This window comes from Barbus barbus (assembly GCF_936440315.1).
Source record: "Barbus barbus genome assembly, chromosome: 4".
Taxonomy (NCBI): Eukaryota; Metazoa; Chordata; class Actinopteri; order Cypriniformes; family Cyprinidae; genus Barbus; species Barbus barbus.
In genome coordinates this window covers 9,722,533-9,740,770 of record NC_136732.1, presented here as the reverse complement: position 1 = coordinate 9,740,770, position 18,238 = coordinate 9,722,533, and the positions used below count along the sequence as shown (strand labels likewise).

Sequence of the window (18,238 nt, the reverse complement as noted above, 5' to 3'; positions counted from 1 at the left end):
GTGGGTAGTGGCCCACCCACTTTCAACTGTGGCACACCCAGTGAGAAGCTGGTAATTTTCCAGATGAAAGTTATTTATTAAATGATAATAATAATAGTTTCACTATAACTTCATATATGTACTTTAAAATATATTTGACATGAGTTTTTTTGGTCAATTACAGGCAGTTTCTCAATGATGATTCGTCAGTTTCTCTGTTAGTCCCACCCACAATTATGTTAACGATGCAAGTTTGAAAATAGTGTTGAATTTGAAAGTTGAATTTGAAAATAGTGAAACAAACCTCATTCAGTCTTTAAAAAGTATATATTGGATATCCCAAATGAAACATAAGTCGTTGCGCTGAATCGGGGCCACCTGCAAATGAACCAGTCCAACGAGTGATGATTATAGATTGTAAACTTCTGAGACAAACGTGTTTAAAGCATCATATTAGTATACGTACAGTGTTTGATCCACTAAATAGATGCGTTCTTTGTGCTTTTTACTCTTCTCCACAACAAACTGCAGCTGCACTAATTTCTACGGTCCTCGATATTATCTACTCTCCTTTGAACGCGAACTGAGACACTTGATTATGAGATCATCTGTGAAGCCCCGTCATCTCAGACTAAGCTAACGTTAATGCTTTACATACCATAAACTTTAGTTAACGTTAGGTAATGCAGTAACTAACATCAACAATGAGAAATATTGTTCCAGTAATTAGTTAGGTAATACAATTTAAACTTTTGTTAGCTCAGGTACGGTTAACAGATAAAACGTTTAATTTTAATAAATAATCTATTAGTAAATGTTGAAATTAAAAAAGTATTGTGTATTGAATCTTTGTGCTGTATTTTCTTTTGGCAATTTGATATGCTGTTTTTATACGCTACACCTTGCCCACCCGGTTTTATGCAGGCCCACCCACTTAAATATTTCTGGCCTCGCCCCTGCTGAGCAGGACTCGAATGTGGGTCGCCAGCATGGGAGGTGGGCGCACTAATAAGTACACTAAAGAGCGCAGCCTCTAGCATCAGTTGCAAGTGTGCCTCTTGAGATCAAGGGAGTGAGGTTTACCTGTGCATCTCCTACCGGCTGGCCTCCATTGCACTTTATAAGTACTAATAAGCAGACAATGTGCTAGTTTTATGCATGCAAATAAACAACTTGTTTATAATAAATAGTGTTCCCTAATCAAATGATTTTTTTTTTTGTCCTGTTTAATAGTGTGAAGCTGCTTTAAAACAATCCCTGTTGTAAAAAGGGTTATGAAAATAAAAGTGACTTGATTTGACTTATTCCGAATTTTGGGTGTATCTAGGGGATGGAATGGACAAGAAATGTTCTAAAACAAACTAGCTATCTGCTGTTTTAGCTAATTAAACCAAGTCTATCCCCCGGTTTCACAGACATTGCGTAAGGCTAGTCCCAGACTAAAATGCATGTTTGAGCTGTCTCTTGCTCTGACATATTTTAAAATATGTCAGTTCCATTGTTCTGTCTGTTCTTTTCTGTCACATGCAACGTTTTCTTCTAAGGCATTTTTATAAAAGCTGCTTAAATATCTTAATTTAACTAAGGCCTAGTCCTGGCATAAGCTAAGCCCCGTCTGGGAAACCGGGCCTTTGAGTTTTTACTAATTTAAAATGGTGTTTTGTTTGCAAATATGTAATATTATTGATATTATTGAAGTTAGACTCTATTAATAAATAAATAAATAAAAAGGTGTTAATTGGTTAACAATAAGTTTCCTTGTATATGGTTAAAAACTGTAAAAAAAAACCATGGGACATTTTATGGAACTGAAGTAAAATACATTTCATGTAATTAAAGTTTACAATTTTTTTAAGTGTAAAAGAAAACTGTAAATTGACATTCTCAAAATGATATGTGGCAGCTCACATTTTAAATGCTAATTTAAATAAATGTTTCTTCTTATTTGTCACATCTTAAGTTGTTAAATTAATGTTTACTTGATTATTTAGTGACACTATTTTTGTGTTTGAGCCAGATAAATACTGCTGTATTCATTTACAGATACAAAATATTTGGTTACACTTAATTTTAAGATGTTATAGTTTGATTGTACATTTAAGTGTTGATGTTAACACTTTATTTGATTAAATTTCAGATGAAAATTTCGAAGTCAGTGTGCCAATGACCTTTACTGTGCTGAGTAATATTAATTAATAACATATACGTACTGTAGGATTAGTGTTAAGAACAGGGTTTGCTTTATTGTTAGTTGCATATTATTATACAGTTATTAATATAGTAAGTACATGTAACACGTAGCAAAGACAGCATAAATTTAAGTGTTACCAAAACTATTGTTTCTACCAAGAATAATTTAGTCATCTATTTATTAGTAGTAGCTTGTAGTGGCTAGCTTCTTTATGAAAGGGCTGAGTATCTTGTAGCTTCTCTAATGCATTTATCGGGCTGCATTATGAAAGTCTTTTAGTAATAAAAGCACAGAAAACAAGAACAGTATGTCTGGGAGAGTGTTTTGTGTTTGGGTAGCAGATGCTATAGGCGCAGAGCATCTGTAAGCAGGAGAAAAGCAGCAGATGTTGTCAGAGCTGGAGAATGTTTGTGTCTGTGCAGCATATGCACAAATCTGCATCTCCACACTCCGAGGCACTGCTCCTCATTTCAATATATTAACACCACACAAGGTTGGCCCAAATTCAGAATTTAGCAATTTGTTCCCTTTCAGTTCATGAGTGTGAATTTGAATTGAATTGGCCGGACGCCCCACAGGATGACGAATTGGAGTTCGTATTGGACTGACAGAAATTCAACACATAACAAAGATTCATTTTCAGTAAATGTCTCTTTAGTGTAGTATAATGTTATTTTATTTTAATCATACGAATCACAATTCTTCTGTTTACATACCTTGCATTCAGCAATCAAACTGAAATGTTATGTGCATTCATGAAAAGATTCTGCTTGCTGCTTCTCTTTGCAACATTCAAAATTATTTTAATGGTCGCATTGCACTGATCTTGTATAGTACTGTATTTATGAAATTAGAAATACACTTTTTTTTTCCTCACAGCTCACACTCCTGATAACTCCTTCATGGGTTTTGTGACCGAGGAACTAAACCAGACTGAACGATTCAACATAAAGTGGGACAAAGTCAACAACATGGCTGTGGTTTACGGCAAAGAGGCCAGTATGTGGAAGGTAAGAAAGCCTGTCAAAGCAGTGCTTTTCCCAGTGGTTAACAGAAACAGCAGAATTAGCAGAATTTTGACACTTTTCTACAGTATGTACCACCAGCCTTGTTCAGCATTTGAAAGTACTGTGGCGTCGCTGCTGTAGACTTGCTTCCAGTCTGTGTAACTGTCAGAACATACAGCGATTGATTGCCTGGCTCCTATCATGGCTTGTTGGGCACACTGATTGCGCTAAAGTGGCGTTTGGATGTGCTGACAGCAAATAACATCAGGCTGCTTTAACACGCTTCAAAGCAGAATGAAAGCAAACATTCTGCAGCATCGAGAGAGACAGGCTGTGAACATCGCCGGAGGAAACTGCGCACACCCATCCTCCAACAAAATAAATAAATAAATCTTGACAAGTAGCAGACTTTAATCAGAAAGTGTGTTCAAACCGCCGGGCGTTTGGGAGCAGAGATTGGTTTTGATGAGAGTAAAATGTACCTCGGGAGGCATGAAAAGCTCAGAGTCTTTGAAGAATGAAGTCTCCACGTTTAACCTGAATGTTTTGACTGCCATTTTTAACACTGTGTTCTTCAGCGCCGTGTTATTGTGTTTCTGTGCTGCTTGAGGTGTGCATTGTTGTGTATGTTTTGTTTGACTGGTTGCCATTTGAAAGCTATCTGCGCTATGGAGTCCCTAAACACTGACAGTTCCCTCCGGGCCAAATGGCAGCCCACTCGCTCTCATTGTGCATGTGTCACTCAGCCCAGCGCTACAACTGTATGCTTAGAGATTGGAAAGACAATCATCACCCCTTTGTCCACTGGTTTTCCCCCTTCTAATTTATTTTTTGGTCTCTTGTCGACTGTCTTTGGCTCTCTTACAGCTCCAAGTCAGAGCGTGACAATCATTTCATCAGTTTATGGGTGAGAAGGGTTCTCACAGTCATTGGAAAACCTGAAAGGACCAGAGAATTACCACTTGGCTTGGAAAAGTCTTTGAAATGAATTAAATCTTAAAGTAACTTACAGTAAATATACATGTTTAGTAGTTTAGCTCTAAAACTTTTCTTTTTTTCTTTTTTGAGAACAATTTCTAGAAAATTATATACAGATTTACAGCTCAGTATCAATAAATGGATAGATTGGGGAGCAAGTTCTACATTGCAAACTTTGTAGTATGCCTGCACAAACAAGTGCATGTTTTTTTTTTTAAGAAGATTCAATTTAGATTCTGGAAGCGGCACTGGAATGAATCGTTTAAGTCAACGAGTTTCTTATAAATTAACTTGCTGACTCACAATAAGCTTTAATTTGTTTAATTTAGATTGATCAATTGTTCCAGATTTCTGTAATGATGTTTCATCCTCAGTGCTGTTTAACTAATGTTTGCTTCCTGAGATCGATATAGAGATGTCATTACGGTAGCGCCGCTTTTCCGAAGACACACAGAAATCTTTAATGTGAACCTTAACGAGGCCCTACATTGATTTTCTGAATGTCACTCAGTTGTTTGAAATAGCATGCTGTCTATTACGCTCAGTCTACAATCGCACGTTCATTACAGCTAAGAGGAGAAGCAATTCTGGTTCACGCAAGAATGATTCGGTCATAAATGTCCAGAAGGTAAACTTTGAACTGTTTGCAGTCACTTTGTTTTAAGAACTACAGTATGCTATTTGTTAAAGCATGCATGAGAGAGCAAAGAGAACAAGCAGCGGTTATTTTGCTGTGCAAGGAAAATAGCCAAATGTGTTTTTATTCTCAAGAGGAGGTGCTTGCCTCCAAAACTCTTAATGGTGTGATATAAGAAATTAGGTGTAACACTTGCCTGAGGAGATGTATGAATTATTAAATGAGTAATTATTTAAATAAGTAAATAATTCATATTCCTCTTTTACTGTACATCTAGGAGAAATTTCATTATTTTCCAGAGAACATGGTGTGTGATGAGGTGAAAATAGAAACATCAACTACTTTTACAAACTACTACTAGTATATTATTATTATTATTATTAAAAATAAAATCAAATAAAAATCCTCACACATAATTTCTCCATCTTTTATTCCACTTAGCAGTTCAGTACTTCCAAATATACCTGTACCTATAAAATTGATAGCTGGGCAATATAAATTAAACAGCAAAATTATTGAGAAAAGAAATACTGCATACTACCTACTTGATTAATAATAAGCCACCAGAGAAGAAAAAATAAATAAATAAAAACTTGCCTATAGCTCAGTTTAATTACATGTTTCTCAGTCAAACTCTGACAGCATCCAATCTGTATTAATGCATGAAATGTAATAATCTCTGTGTGGAGACGATTGTGAAATTGACTTTAGTCATGAGTAATTAAAGATATGAGCTATAAGATGTAATACTTTCAATATATCTTGCCAGCATAATAAATGGATGCTGATGTGTTTTCAAATTTTTACTTTTAATATTTTTCTTTGAATCATCTTGTGAGCCAGAATGGACTCTTTTACATGAATAAAACTAGTATTTGTGGTCAATGGTCTTGCTGGTTAGGATGTCATTGGAATTCAATGTGTAAATACTCTGCAAGTCACTACCATTTATTGAGTTTTTTTAATTATTATAAATTGTGCTGCTACTGTAGTAAAATATGCACAGAAGCAATGCAAAAATGCACATGCATATGCACACAAAGACAGGGAAATGAAGTGTTGTGCTCTGCTGAGCTCTTTATTGAACGACAACAGGAGTGAATTATTGCTGCGGGGGTTCTGGGTACATCAGATCAGATTCTTTGTTTTTTGTCAAAGGTAAAAGCATTAAACACTTTTCCTGAAATACTAATGGAAAACTGTAGCGGTTCTGCTGTTGCGTTGTAATTGTACGCTGTGGTGAGAGAGTTGCACAGCTCTCGGCTGTGCTTTTGTGTATGCGCTGTCCATGGTGCTGATCTCGAGTCAGACACAACTATCCACTCTTTAATGCACGATTTGTATGCATTTTGTGTACTGCTGATTAAAAAAAACTAAAATGCATGCCATGAAAACATTATTCCGGTTGAGAAAAGTCGACAGACTTGTGTGACTGAACTACATTTCCCATAATTTTCTGTGGCAGAACAATGTTAAAACAGTGATAAAGCAATGCACATGCACATATTTTGCATTTCAATATGCTGCTTTAGTACTTTTAACATTTTTTTTTTTTTTTTATCATTTGAACTGTATTATGTAAAACCTCATAAATAGGGACCTCATATGGGACTCATCAGGCATCAGGAAACACACTAGTCTTTCTCATCTGCTTCTTGATTTCTATGCTCCTGCAGGGTAAGGAGAAGCTGCTGACCATCTTACACCGTTACATGGACATCCATGGGACAGTTTACTATGAGGCCCAGCGGCCCCCAGAGGTGCCCGCATTTGTCAGGAACCACGGTTTACTGCCCCAACAGGAGCTTCAGCAGCTTCTGAGGAAGGCTAAGGTAATGTTAGCATAAGGGACTTTCACATCTAAGCGATAATGCAGTTTAAATTACTTTCAGTGTTTAGTAACTTGCGTAATTACTGGTCTCATACATTGTCTAAAGGATTGAGTGGTGCTTTTGTTCAGCGGTGTGGATTGCAAGATTATACATGCAAATGCAAGGGGAATTTTTCCCAGTGATATAGATGTAGACTTGGATATGTTTGCACAATGGAATTGTTTAATTATGAACAGGCAATTTTGGCATTACAGATGCACATTAACAGTCTAAAAAGGTATTACAAAAGCACATTTAGTACACACATAATTCACAAAACTATAACTTTACCACACAAATACAATCAGTTTGACGGGTGAATAATATAATCATGTAAAAAATAACTAACTTGATTATGAGCATATTATCCAATTGCAATTACTTAATTTTTGGAATCTGATTACATAATCTGACCTTTATGCAAATTCCATTTTAAGCGATTTTTCTACCATTAGAGCAATTACTGTATGTACACTTATACTTTCCTCATCAAATATTCATACACGCTATTAACAGTGTTTTGATTAATGATAATATGTAGCAATTTTATTAAACTTGTAATAAATTAACAACCCTAACAGTCCTAAACATCAATTTTCTCTCAGCTCTTCTTGGGGTTTGGCTTTCCCTATGAAGGTCCCGCCCCTTTAGAGGCCATAGCCAATGGCTGTGTGTTCCTGCAGCCAAAGTTCAGCCCCCCTCACAGCTCCCTCAACCATGAGTTCTTCAGAGGGAAGCCCACATCCAGAGAGGTAATCATGAGGAAAAAGTCAGAATTTGTTATAGAAATCAAATATACTGTATATAATACTTTCTAAAGCATTTCAAACAAATGTTTCTAAAAACAGCCCATTTGTCTTATGTATAAGTGTGTGCAAATCTGAATTGTGTTCCTTTGCAATTCTACTGCCAAATTTAAATTCAAACTATGCATAGTATAATATGCATATATTTGCTAGCTTAGTTCAAGCGAAATTGCATTAAACTTTAAAAGGCAATCTCAATTCACTTCTGAATGGCACACAATTCTGTTGTTCATTTAATCCTGCTTTTCAGATCTTCAAAGCTGTGAACTGTGAAAATGAACTGGAGCTGATCAATCGGTGTAGTGCACTCATGATAGATAGCACTCATGTTTTCTTCTTCTCATCAGGTGTCATCTCAGCACCCGTACACTGAACAGTATATCGGCAAACCCCATGTCATAACAGTAGACTTCAACAACTCTCAAGAATTCGAAACAGCTGTTCAAGATATTCTCAAAGAGAAGGTAAACTAGTTATCTTTGTTACAGTTTGTGTAACACCGGTGGTTGCATGGCTATATATAGATATGTAGAATGTCCATGTTGATTGATTGATTGCAATGTATATACAGACATCCAGAAATGTCTAGTTGTTGGAGTAGGAAGAGTTGGAGATGCTTTCAACATTTATTGTATAAATCTCTTATGAGTGCCAATTAAACACCATAAAGTGCCGTGCAGTGTTTTTGAGTTGGTTTAGACTTCAGTTTTGACTCAGATGCTTTCTCTGAGCAGAAATGTCCCGTTGTTATGGGAACACATACAGTACCTTTCAAAAGTTTGAAATTGCTATGAATTTTTACAGTCAAAAATAGGGTAAGTAAACAAAGACAGAAACATGTTTTTTTGCTTGTTTGTTTTTTTTTTACTGTAGAGAACAAAGGTTTTCAGTTGTGATGTACAAAATATCAGTAAATCTCATCTTGGCTCGTCATCAAATTATAATCTTTGTCAGTGCTTCTAAAATGGTCAGCAGCAAACAAAATCATAATTATTAGTACTTTGTTTACACAGGTTGTTTCCTCAAAAGACCTGCTGGAAAGATATTTGTTAGGTGTTAAAAAAAAAAAAAAATTAATTGGGAAAAAATATATATATAGTTGGCAAGACAACATTTTGGGCCAAGTATAAAAAATAAAATAAAAATAAAAACATGGAAGTATGCCAAATGTTGCCAATTTCATCAAGGAATACTTCACCTACAAATGACAATTCTTTCTTGATTTACTCATGCTCACATTATTCCATTTTATTTTATTTTTTTAAATTTAATTAAAATGTCTTTCTTTGACACATTGAATTTGACTTGATGAAAAAGAATATCTAAAAGTTGCATTGGAGAACATTTCCCAACCATACCAACATTAATCCTATAACTTCAAAAAATAAGATTTCTTAGAGCATTCTTCCTGTTTGATTAAGCAGAGAGAGAGAGAGAGAGAGAGAGAGAGAGAGAGAGAGAGAGAGAGAGAGAATAAAGTTGAAGTTTGTTGCAGAAATGTCTCAAGTTTCTGTCTGTGTTTTTTGTCATTTGTCTGTTTGCACAGGTGGAGCCCTTTATACCGTATGAATACACTTGTGAGGGCATGCTGGAGAGAGTGAACGCTTACATTCAACATCAGGTACATCGACATTTCAGGCACAATAATGTAGAACAACTATAAATAGTTAAGGAGAAATTGATCCATTAAACTTTCCATTTGCCTTAATGGCATTTGGTAACAACCTCCAGAAATACACAATTTGAATTCTTTGCTAATGGATTATCAGTTCTGGTCTATTTTTGAGCCAATCACACAACCCAAAAATGCCATGTGACAAATCAGTCTGCAACCACAGAAACATGAAATCATGAGAAAATGTCACAAAAAGAGCCCAACAACATGCACAGATACACACTGGGAAAAGTATATAATTGAGCAGGGTTGCCAGGTCCCAGGAAAAATTCCAGCCTAAAGTCAACTCAAAATTCACCCAAAGGAAATGAAAACTAGCCCTTTTTTATCCTGTCCTATTACATTGACAGCTGCTGGATTCCCATAAAATAAATGTTTCAAATATGTCTGTCACAATGTGATAAACTGATATGGCCAACTATAAAAGTCAAGCGCTTTTCACAATGCACATCAGCTTTTTTAAAGCTCATTTTAAAGAAAATCATGTTTTTTTTTTAATCTGATTCAAATTTTGTGAGTGTGAGTGCACTTCCCCCAATTCTTTTATCATACTGTACTATAGATTGCACACATCTTAATACAAGAAATGAAAACCTATTTTCTGATCTCAGTCAAGATCATTATTAATAGCCGACATACCCTTTAATTTTCACATTCTCTTGTTTTGTCTGCACACAAGCTTCAATGTGCAATTAATTTACAATGTCAAACTCAATTAACCTGCCTTCAAATTCCCTGAGTGGGCGACACTCACGTAACTTCTAGACTGTTCAGGTATTCATTCCAACGATTAACACACATTAGTAAAAGGATGTATTTTTATTTTTTTTCTATAGTTAACAGATAAAGTTTTTGGCATCTGTGCTACGTTATATAAGTAGCCCCAAAAAAGACAACTCTGCATTTTCAAAATAGCTAAAAAACTGCCACCCTGGCAACACTGTCATCTTTAACAATTTTTTTATGATTTGGGACACACTTCTCTTTATGCCGTATAATATTTAGGATAGATAGTGTATGAATTGAGAGCGGGGGAAGTCTATGATCTGTGTTACACACACATGCACATGTTGACAAAAATGTAAGAGAATAAGCGTAAGCATATTTTTGCCTATGATATGAACTATGGATATGCTGAGCTTGCTAGTCAGTTGCCTCTGGGATTTGATGTGAGCACATAAAGTGAAACGCACACCGAATGCTTTGTTCCACACCTTCAACACTCACTCTCACCTTTTTGAGCTCAAACTTTAAAATAACAACCAGAAACTAAAACGACTCCTTTGAATTACAGGCATAATGAGTCTCTTTTAAAGAAGACCCTTGGGAGTATTACATTTTTAGAGATTATTAAACAATAAATAATAAATTAAAATGCTAAATAGTGGTTAAAATGCTATTTTTTTTATTAAATAAAAAAATAATAACTATATCAGTGCCTTCACCAATGCATGTTAATATTTGGTTTATTAGAAGTGCACACTTAAAAATAAACCAAATCACTTAAAATACTCAAGCTCTAGAAAAGTCAAGTAGATTCTGATAGGCTGTCAAAGTTTGAAAACAATGTGTGAGAAGGACTTATGTCTGGTTTGTATTAAAGCTTTTGCATTGTTATATGGTATGTTTTTTGAATAAAATAATGAAATTCAACATTAATTAAAAAGAAACCCACAAAAATGACATTTTAATTTTAATTATCAAGAAAATGTCACAGTACAATTGTTAATGGTCCTAAAAATAGTCCTCATTTTCGGTTTCTTATTGTCTTTCTTTTGACTTAAACATCATTTTGTGAGAATTTATTCTGACTAAAGTGATAGTGTGGGGGAAGCTTGAGGCTCGTTTTTTTACTTATATTGTTGTTATTATTTTGGCAAAAACAGTTTTGACTATAAATTCTGATAGAATTAACTGGATGAACCACGTCAAAATTGTTGTAAAATAGCAGTTTATGTTATTTAAATTCTGTATCAGTGACAAGTTATTATAAGGCTCTCTTATAAAGATGTTTTCAGTAATAGTCACATTCAATGTGTATTTTTTGCAGGATTTTTGTCGCAACAGCAGTCCATTCCCTAAAGCCAATGAATCTAGATCATGGCCTGGGAATCCACCCAGTCCTTTCCTCCAGCTGCCCAACTCCACAGCTTTGATCTGGGCTCCCAACATCACTGCTTCGGCCTGCTGGCCGCCCCTCAGCGCCCTCCGGGTCTTCCTGTCTCCAGAGGCCTCATCCTGTGTGAAAACCTGCCAGGATGCTGGTCTAATCTGCGAGCCAGCTTACTTTCCTTTCATCAACAATATGGAGGCCTTTAATGGGTGAGAGACAAATTACATTTTTGGATTATGCGCATTTTTGTACAAATGTGTTTGTTGTTTTATTTATTTATTTGTTCACTGTGCAGCTTTTATTGCAGTTATGACACTCATTTGTTGGAGGTCACTTTATGTAAAACCTCTAATTACTGTACAATACATTATAATGCACAATGCAATCCTTGTTTAGCATTATAATAAACATGTATTCATATGTGCACCTTTAAAAAGTATAATGCAGTATAATACATGGAATTAAATTAAATTTACAGTTGATATGTTGTTAGCTAATATGAGTTATTCAACAGAAATTATGCATCAATTATGAATTTGTCTGTTGTTAGCTTTTGACTGATACTTTTGTAAATTGGCTAAGCAGACAAAGGTTTTTTTTTTTTTTGCAGTGCTTCGTGTACTCAACATATGTGTGTACAGTTTGGTTTACAGCTGACAGAGCTTCAATCCCTATGAAGAAAATTAATGAAAAAAATATTTATGTAACCAAGGCCGCTGTAATTGCATTCTATTCACTGTGCTGCATTGCATTTTTTCGGCTTTTCTCATGTGCGGTTCTTTGAAACCGATAAATCGTGTGAATGTGTGTTTTTCAGGCTTAATGCTCAGTGTGAGTCCTTAGAAGCGGAGAAGAACCAGGTGTTTCCAGCCGTACATGTGGACAGGAGAGAGTGTTTCCAGCAAAAGGAGCCATTGCTGTTCAGTTGCGCAGGAGTCAGCGCCAAACACCAGCGGCTTTGTCCGTGCAGAGACTACCTCCATGGCCAGGTGGCGCTATGCAGGGACTGCCTTTGAGCGTTCACCAGAGACCTCCGGAAATGTCTGAGGCCAGTCCTGGACAGTTAAACCTGTCCCCAGAACGCTACAGGTTTGTGGGAATTGTTGGACTGAGGTCAATGAGAAGTGTCCTCACTCTTGGTTACTTTGATCCAAAGCTAAACATTACCTCCAGGTGAGCTAGTGATGCTAAGCGAGATGGTAACCTGATGTTATGAGGTTCACCATCTACAGAGTCCATCTGAAAGAGCTCGGCTGGTGGCGGTTTCAAGAGTGGACGACGTGAGCAGAAAGAAAAATGCAAAATACGGTTTCAAGTTTGGAGCTCCTTTGTGTTGCAGGTCAGACTAGAAGCTGTAGCTTTGGGAATGCTGAAAGTGCCAGAACTGTACATGAATTTTAAAGTCAACATGAAAAATTATAGAGTGCTGCAGGGATGATGCGTTTTTGTAGGCCAGAACCCAGAAACAAGATGCATCTCAGCAATTCCATCCTGAAGTCAATGGTTTTTCTAAACGTTTTTTCGTTAAATGCCTGATAAAGGTCTGTGTTTAACACAAAATCAAGATACTTTCATGTCTTATATTTACAACATAAAATACATCATACCCACTTGTAATTTCCAATCAAGGTGATGCAACCTTTCAGGTTGGCCTACAAAAATACATTATCATTACAGTGCTCTATACACAACCCATTTTAATGTGTTATATTTAGGAGATGTGATTCCATTCATTGGGATCTGACTGGATTGTGAGAAGTGGCTATCACATACTACGATTTTTGTATTTTTTTTTTTTTTTCGCAATCCGGTAAAGTGCAAGCCCTGCCCCACAGCCGAATTAATCGGTAAACTAAATCACACATTCATCTCTAAAGAAAAGTTCAGACCTAATGGATTCAGCTCAGAAAACTCATGGATCTGATTGTGACAAGCAGTGCTGGTATCTATCCAGATGTTCTGCCAGCACTATACTGAGGCTAATGTTTAGGGCATAGATTAGGTTTAAAGGTTAGTATCTATTTCAGAGTTGTGTAGGTTGTGATTGACACAACCGGTGAAATATTTAGAAGCAACTGAATCACACAATAGACTCAGAGCTGAGTTTGCAGTGGTTTCTAAAGAAACCATTTCCTTTTGAAGCACCTCTGTCATGTACTTTTGAGGAGGCTTTTAGACCAAAATTCACCTGCATTACCAACAACAGTATCCTGAAACAGCCTGACTAATATCTATTTGGCCACTGGTTGACATGAACCCTTTTAGACACATTGGTGTAGCTTTGCATTAGAGTTTCAAGAAGGAACATTTTTGTGAATGTTTGTTTGTTTGGGAGAAGAAAAAGCAACTTGCACGTAGGAAATTATGTTATAGCTGTAGTTTCTATGCAACTTTGGATCTGCATAGTTGCTGCTGCCTAACACCTCAATATGGGCATTTCTTACTCATTTCTGTACACATTTTAAACTTTTTAAATTTAACATTACAGATTGGCAGTTTATAAAAATAATTATAAAATACATTTGTTGCTTAACTTAAAACATGGTAGGTTTTCACAGTAATCACTATGCATAATAGATACAAACATGGACAAAATAGAGTTGTATTTAAAGGGTAAAGGTACAGTAAAACATATGGCAGTAGAATCAAGATCCATGTTAACTCTTTATTTTAAGGTGACATTGCTACTACACAAATAAGTAATACTAATTAACCCTATGTACTTACTGTAGGGTTAAGGTTGGGGGTTGTTTTAGGGTTAGTCGCTTGTAATTATGCATACTTTGCTGTTATTATATAGTAAGTGCATGTAACATATGTACTGTCACTTTAAAATTAAGTGTTTCCAGATCCAGTGAACATTTTATCACTGAATGCTTTGAATACACTGCACATGAATAAACAAACACACAAACATCTATCAGAAAGCCTATAATGTGCTCAGATCTCACAGCCTTTTGATGCCAAACCAATAAAATCTAATTCACATTGGTATTATTTTGATAGTTTGGAAAATGTTCATGACCGTTAAACTGAATGCAGAAGAATTTTTGTATCTGAACCTAAAGGGTTAACTAGGACCAGCCTAGCTGGAGCGAGTTATTACATTTTGATGAAAGTTTACAGAGAATGTTTTCTGAAGAATAACATGTACTATAAGACCAGCTGTGCATATTATGTAATTAGGGTCAGTTTTGGTTTCATGTTGACTTCTAAGTTCATATGGAATGAAATTATTTGCTGTGAAAAAAAAAATAAAATAAAAATAACACTCTCTTCTTGCAGAGAACAGATGTGAAATACTTACAGATCTACTCAAATTCATTGTGTAAATATGTGCATTTTACATATTTCATATGCGCTATTGTTTGTACAAAATAAAATATACTTTTAAAATGGGTGTATTTACATTTTTAGCTGCTCCAGCCGGGATGGAAATGAATATGGGACGTTTCATAAGTGTACAACTTCAGAAAGCATTGGGACTATTGATTGTAGAGATGTGTGAGTGAGTGTGCGTCTTTTTAAAGCTGTTGACTCAGAACTGTGCAATATTCATTGTTCGCTCCTGTATCATGCAGAGCTGGCGTTCTCAAAGCAGGAGGAATTCTGGGATATCTGACAGTGATGATGCAGCTTTGCCATCAGCGGCATCATCTGAGAAACCTGCTGAGAATAGAAATTCATGCTGGCTCTGAGACACAGTAGAGCTGATCTGTTCTTCAAAGCTTTTTCATAAAAAAAAATTATAAAATAAATAATAAATACTGGCAGTGCAGTATATCCTTGGAGTGTAACTCAGGTCCCCTGTCTAGATATTTCACTTTTGGGATAACACTGGAGAAGTAACAGTAATGGCAACACTACATCATTATATGTTAGCAAAAGTGGCATGATAGCCTACTTAAAAATAATAATAATACACTTCTACAAAAAAAAAAAAAATGAGTTTGTTGAAAGAGTTGAACAGAGTTTCATCATGATTCATATGATCTTCCGTGAGGCATCTTTCTATGTTACAGACTAAATTAAGCTCAGAAAATGATCAGCCACCCCCTCAACACTTCTGTCTCTATCCATCTCTCATTCCTGATTCCACATGTCAAATTCTGTTCAGTTCTGCTTTACATAATGTTTATCACTTGTTCTTTACAGGGCATCAGGCCAAAATCCCAGTGAGCGAAAGAAGGTCTTTTTTTAGTGCAAGAAAGGAAGGTTATTTCTAGGTTATTTTTCAAAAGGGTATTTAAACAAAATTTACAGCTTTAAATCAGTTTCAAAGCAGTTTCCCCAACACATTATACTGAGCTGCTATCTATCTATCTATCTATCTATCTATCTATCTATCTATCTATCTATCTATCTATCTATCTATCTATCTATCTATCTATCTATCTATCTATCTATCTATCAAAAAGTGGTTTTAAGTCAGTTATTTCTGTAGTGTGTCAGTTGGAAATATCAGTTTACATTTCCAAATATTAATTTTGCCATTAATTGTAATAATCCAGTGAGATTTTTGTTTGCACAAAGAGTCTGAAAACAGCTAGTGCTCCACACAGAGATATGATCTGATCATCATCCAGTCTGTCTGGAATTACATTAAAAAAACAGATACAAACTGAGACAGACTAAGACTTTTTGCACAGTATATAACCAAGGCAATTGGGCCAAGACCTTTATTTTTCAGTGAGACTTTGTCCACAATTCTCAGCAGATATATTTGGCTGTGGCGTTTTGCACTCGGCTGATATCTCTGTATTTCTGAAAAAGACGTTGAAAAAACAGGCATATGTAAAGGAGAATGAGACCCGCATGGCTGCAGAGAACAGAGAACGGTTCCGGCCATGGACTCAAAACTTCAAAAGCTTCCAGGAAAGCTTTGAAATCCATGGCCTTCGGAAACTTCACACACAAAATACAGCAGCAGGTTCAAATGTCTTATGCTGAACTGTGTTCAGAGGAAATGCCCTTTTGCGATTATGGCTTTACAGCAAGTTATTTATAGGCAGTTGTGGTAAACTTCTACTTTACAGTTATGTGGTTTGATTTCTCTACTCTTTCACTGTCAGTCCTCACATAATATGCTATCTCTTCAACTTTTCTAATTTAACTAATATCACTGCAATCAAAATATTACATTATATTAGTCCAGGTCATCATCTAGTGAGCCTTCTACTCACTATTTACCCGTGAATTTAAGCGACAGCCCTGCATAAGACTAAATTAACATCAAATTGTACAACATTTCATCAACACTCACAGGTCATTCTACTCTCGATATTAAGATTACAAACAAAACTTTCTATTAGGCTCTGAATTTTTAAAACGATCAGCATATTCTGTGATGAAATGCATTTAAATCATGTCAGTGTGTAAAATCATTTGCACAGTCCATTTACCAAACAATCTAAACTCTCTGGAACTATTTAATTATAATGGATATATCATTTTGCTTTTATAGTGATGCTTCATCTACTGCGAGATATGAGCTGAGCGATACAGCTAAAAAATTATCTTAATATTTTTCAGTCTTTCAATGACATTTAATATATATGTTAATTTGTGCTCTGAAATAATGTTTTTTTTTTCTTTTCCAAGTATGTTTAATGCAGATCTTTATAACAATCAAGAAGTTTTCAACACTGTTTTTCACAAAATGAACACCAAGAAGCATGATATTTGCACTTAAATCACAGTGCTAATTAGCTAATGTGTATATTTTTACAGAAATGTATGGAAAACGCCACGTTGAGACTTTCGTGAATATTTTTGAGTGATAACACTGCTGAATGGCTTAGAATGGATTTCTTGAAATGGAGAGAAATGCAGTGAACGGGTCCACTCTGGCAATTCACCGTTTATTGTATTAGGAGGAGCCCCCACATTTACATTTATATTTATTTTCCAGATGAATGGTTTCTTATCAGAGCACCAGGCAAGAATATGCATAATGTGTATAATTACCCTGCACGCGATAACAAAAGATGCAAATCAAGCAGCAAGCTTACTCTGCGTCAGTCGTAAGGTTGAATCGATTGCATATGGCAAACGCTCAGCTGCATGCTGCAATTTTGCAAGAATTGTTGTGAGAATGTCTGGAGCCTGACCTCAAGACTATGACTGCACCCATTCACGAGGTTGTTTTTTTTATGCACAAAGTTCCCAGCATGGTGCTGCTAGGGCTGGGCTTCTGTATTTATAAAACATACAACAGTTTTTGGAATATCTGAGGTTTAGTAGATTCAAAAATGTCAATAATAATTTTCAAGTGTATCATATTCTAATGTTTCATCAAAAGATGTCCCTGGGCTAAGCCCTGAATATCCAGTGACCCTACAACCGTCTGTTTCTCAGTGTTGGATTAAGCAGAAAGCTACAGGTAACAGATTGGTGAGGTTTAATCTGACAAACACGAATCTCTGACCATTAGAGGACATCCTTTCCTGGATCAGCAGGGGAGGTAGCTTTAGTGCTTTTTTAATATTTTTAGAGGTCGTCATTGTCAGATCAGCCTGCATGGGCTTCCAGTCTAGTGGCATAATCCGCAAACACCACCAGTGAAGCAAAGATAGCTAATGAACCCTGCAGTTTCTGGCCTATTTAAACAAATGGATCTGTTTTGCTTTTCATAGCCGAATATGAAGTAAGACATTTTCTGATAATGTTTGTAGTACAACAAAGGCAAGAAATGTTTTACTTTGGTATTGGAAATATGTATTATTTTCAATAGTGTTTCATTTTCATAAAACAGAATCTTTACCTTTCTTTCTTTGTTGAGATTTTTATTTGTATTTTTTTTGTAAAAGCTGAGTCTGTATTTTGATGGTTGTTGTGAGATTCACCTGCTCATGTGCTGGTGAGCTGAAGTCTGTTGTCGTGATCAATATGATGAGTGATCTCTCAGACAGACACGTGTGGATAATAGTGTCTGTTGCTCCCTCAGCACTTATGCTGTTACATAAGCACTCAAAGACCCAA

At 35.8% G+C, this 18,238-nt stretch overlaps 1 protein-coding gene across 1 annotated transcript in view; it reads left to right on the top strand.

Annotated features, from left to right (window-relative positions):
* The window catches only part of LOC306868857 (alpha-1,6-mannosylglycoprotein 6-beta-N-acetylglucosaminyltransferase B-like), a gene marked incomplete at both ends in the record, with an annotated part of 148,533 nt that extends 136,260 nt beyond the window's left edge, over window positions 1–12,273 (top strand). Inside the window, 7 exons of the mRNA XM_079415273.1 lie at window positions 3,050–3,180; window positions 6,469–6,624; window positions 7,269–7,415; window positions 7,817–7,933; window positions 9,016–9,090; window positions 11,195–11,466; window positions 12,075–12,273. Coding sequence (XP_079271399.1) covers window positions 3,050–3,180; window positions 6,469–6,624; window positions 7,269–7,415; window positions 7,817–7,933; window positions 9,016–9,090; window positions 11,195–11,466; window positions 12,075–12,273 — 1,097 coding nt within the window. The remainder of the gene's footprint in view (window positions 1–3,049; window positions 3,181–6,468; window positions 6,625–7,268; window positions 7,416–7,816; window positions 7,934–9,015; window positions 9,091–11,194; window positions 11,467–12,074) is intronic.
* Between the last annotated feature and the right edge of the window lie 5,965 nt (window positions 12,274–18,238).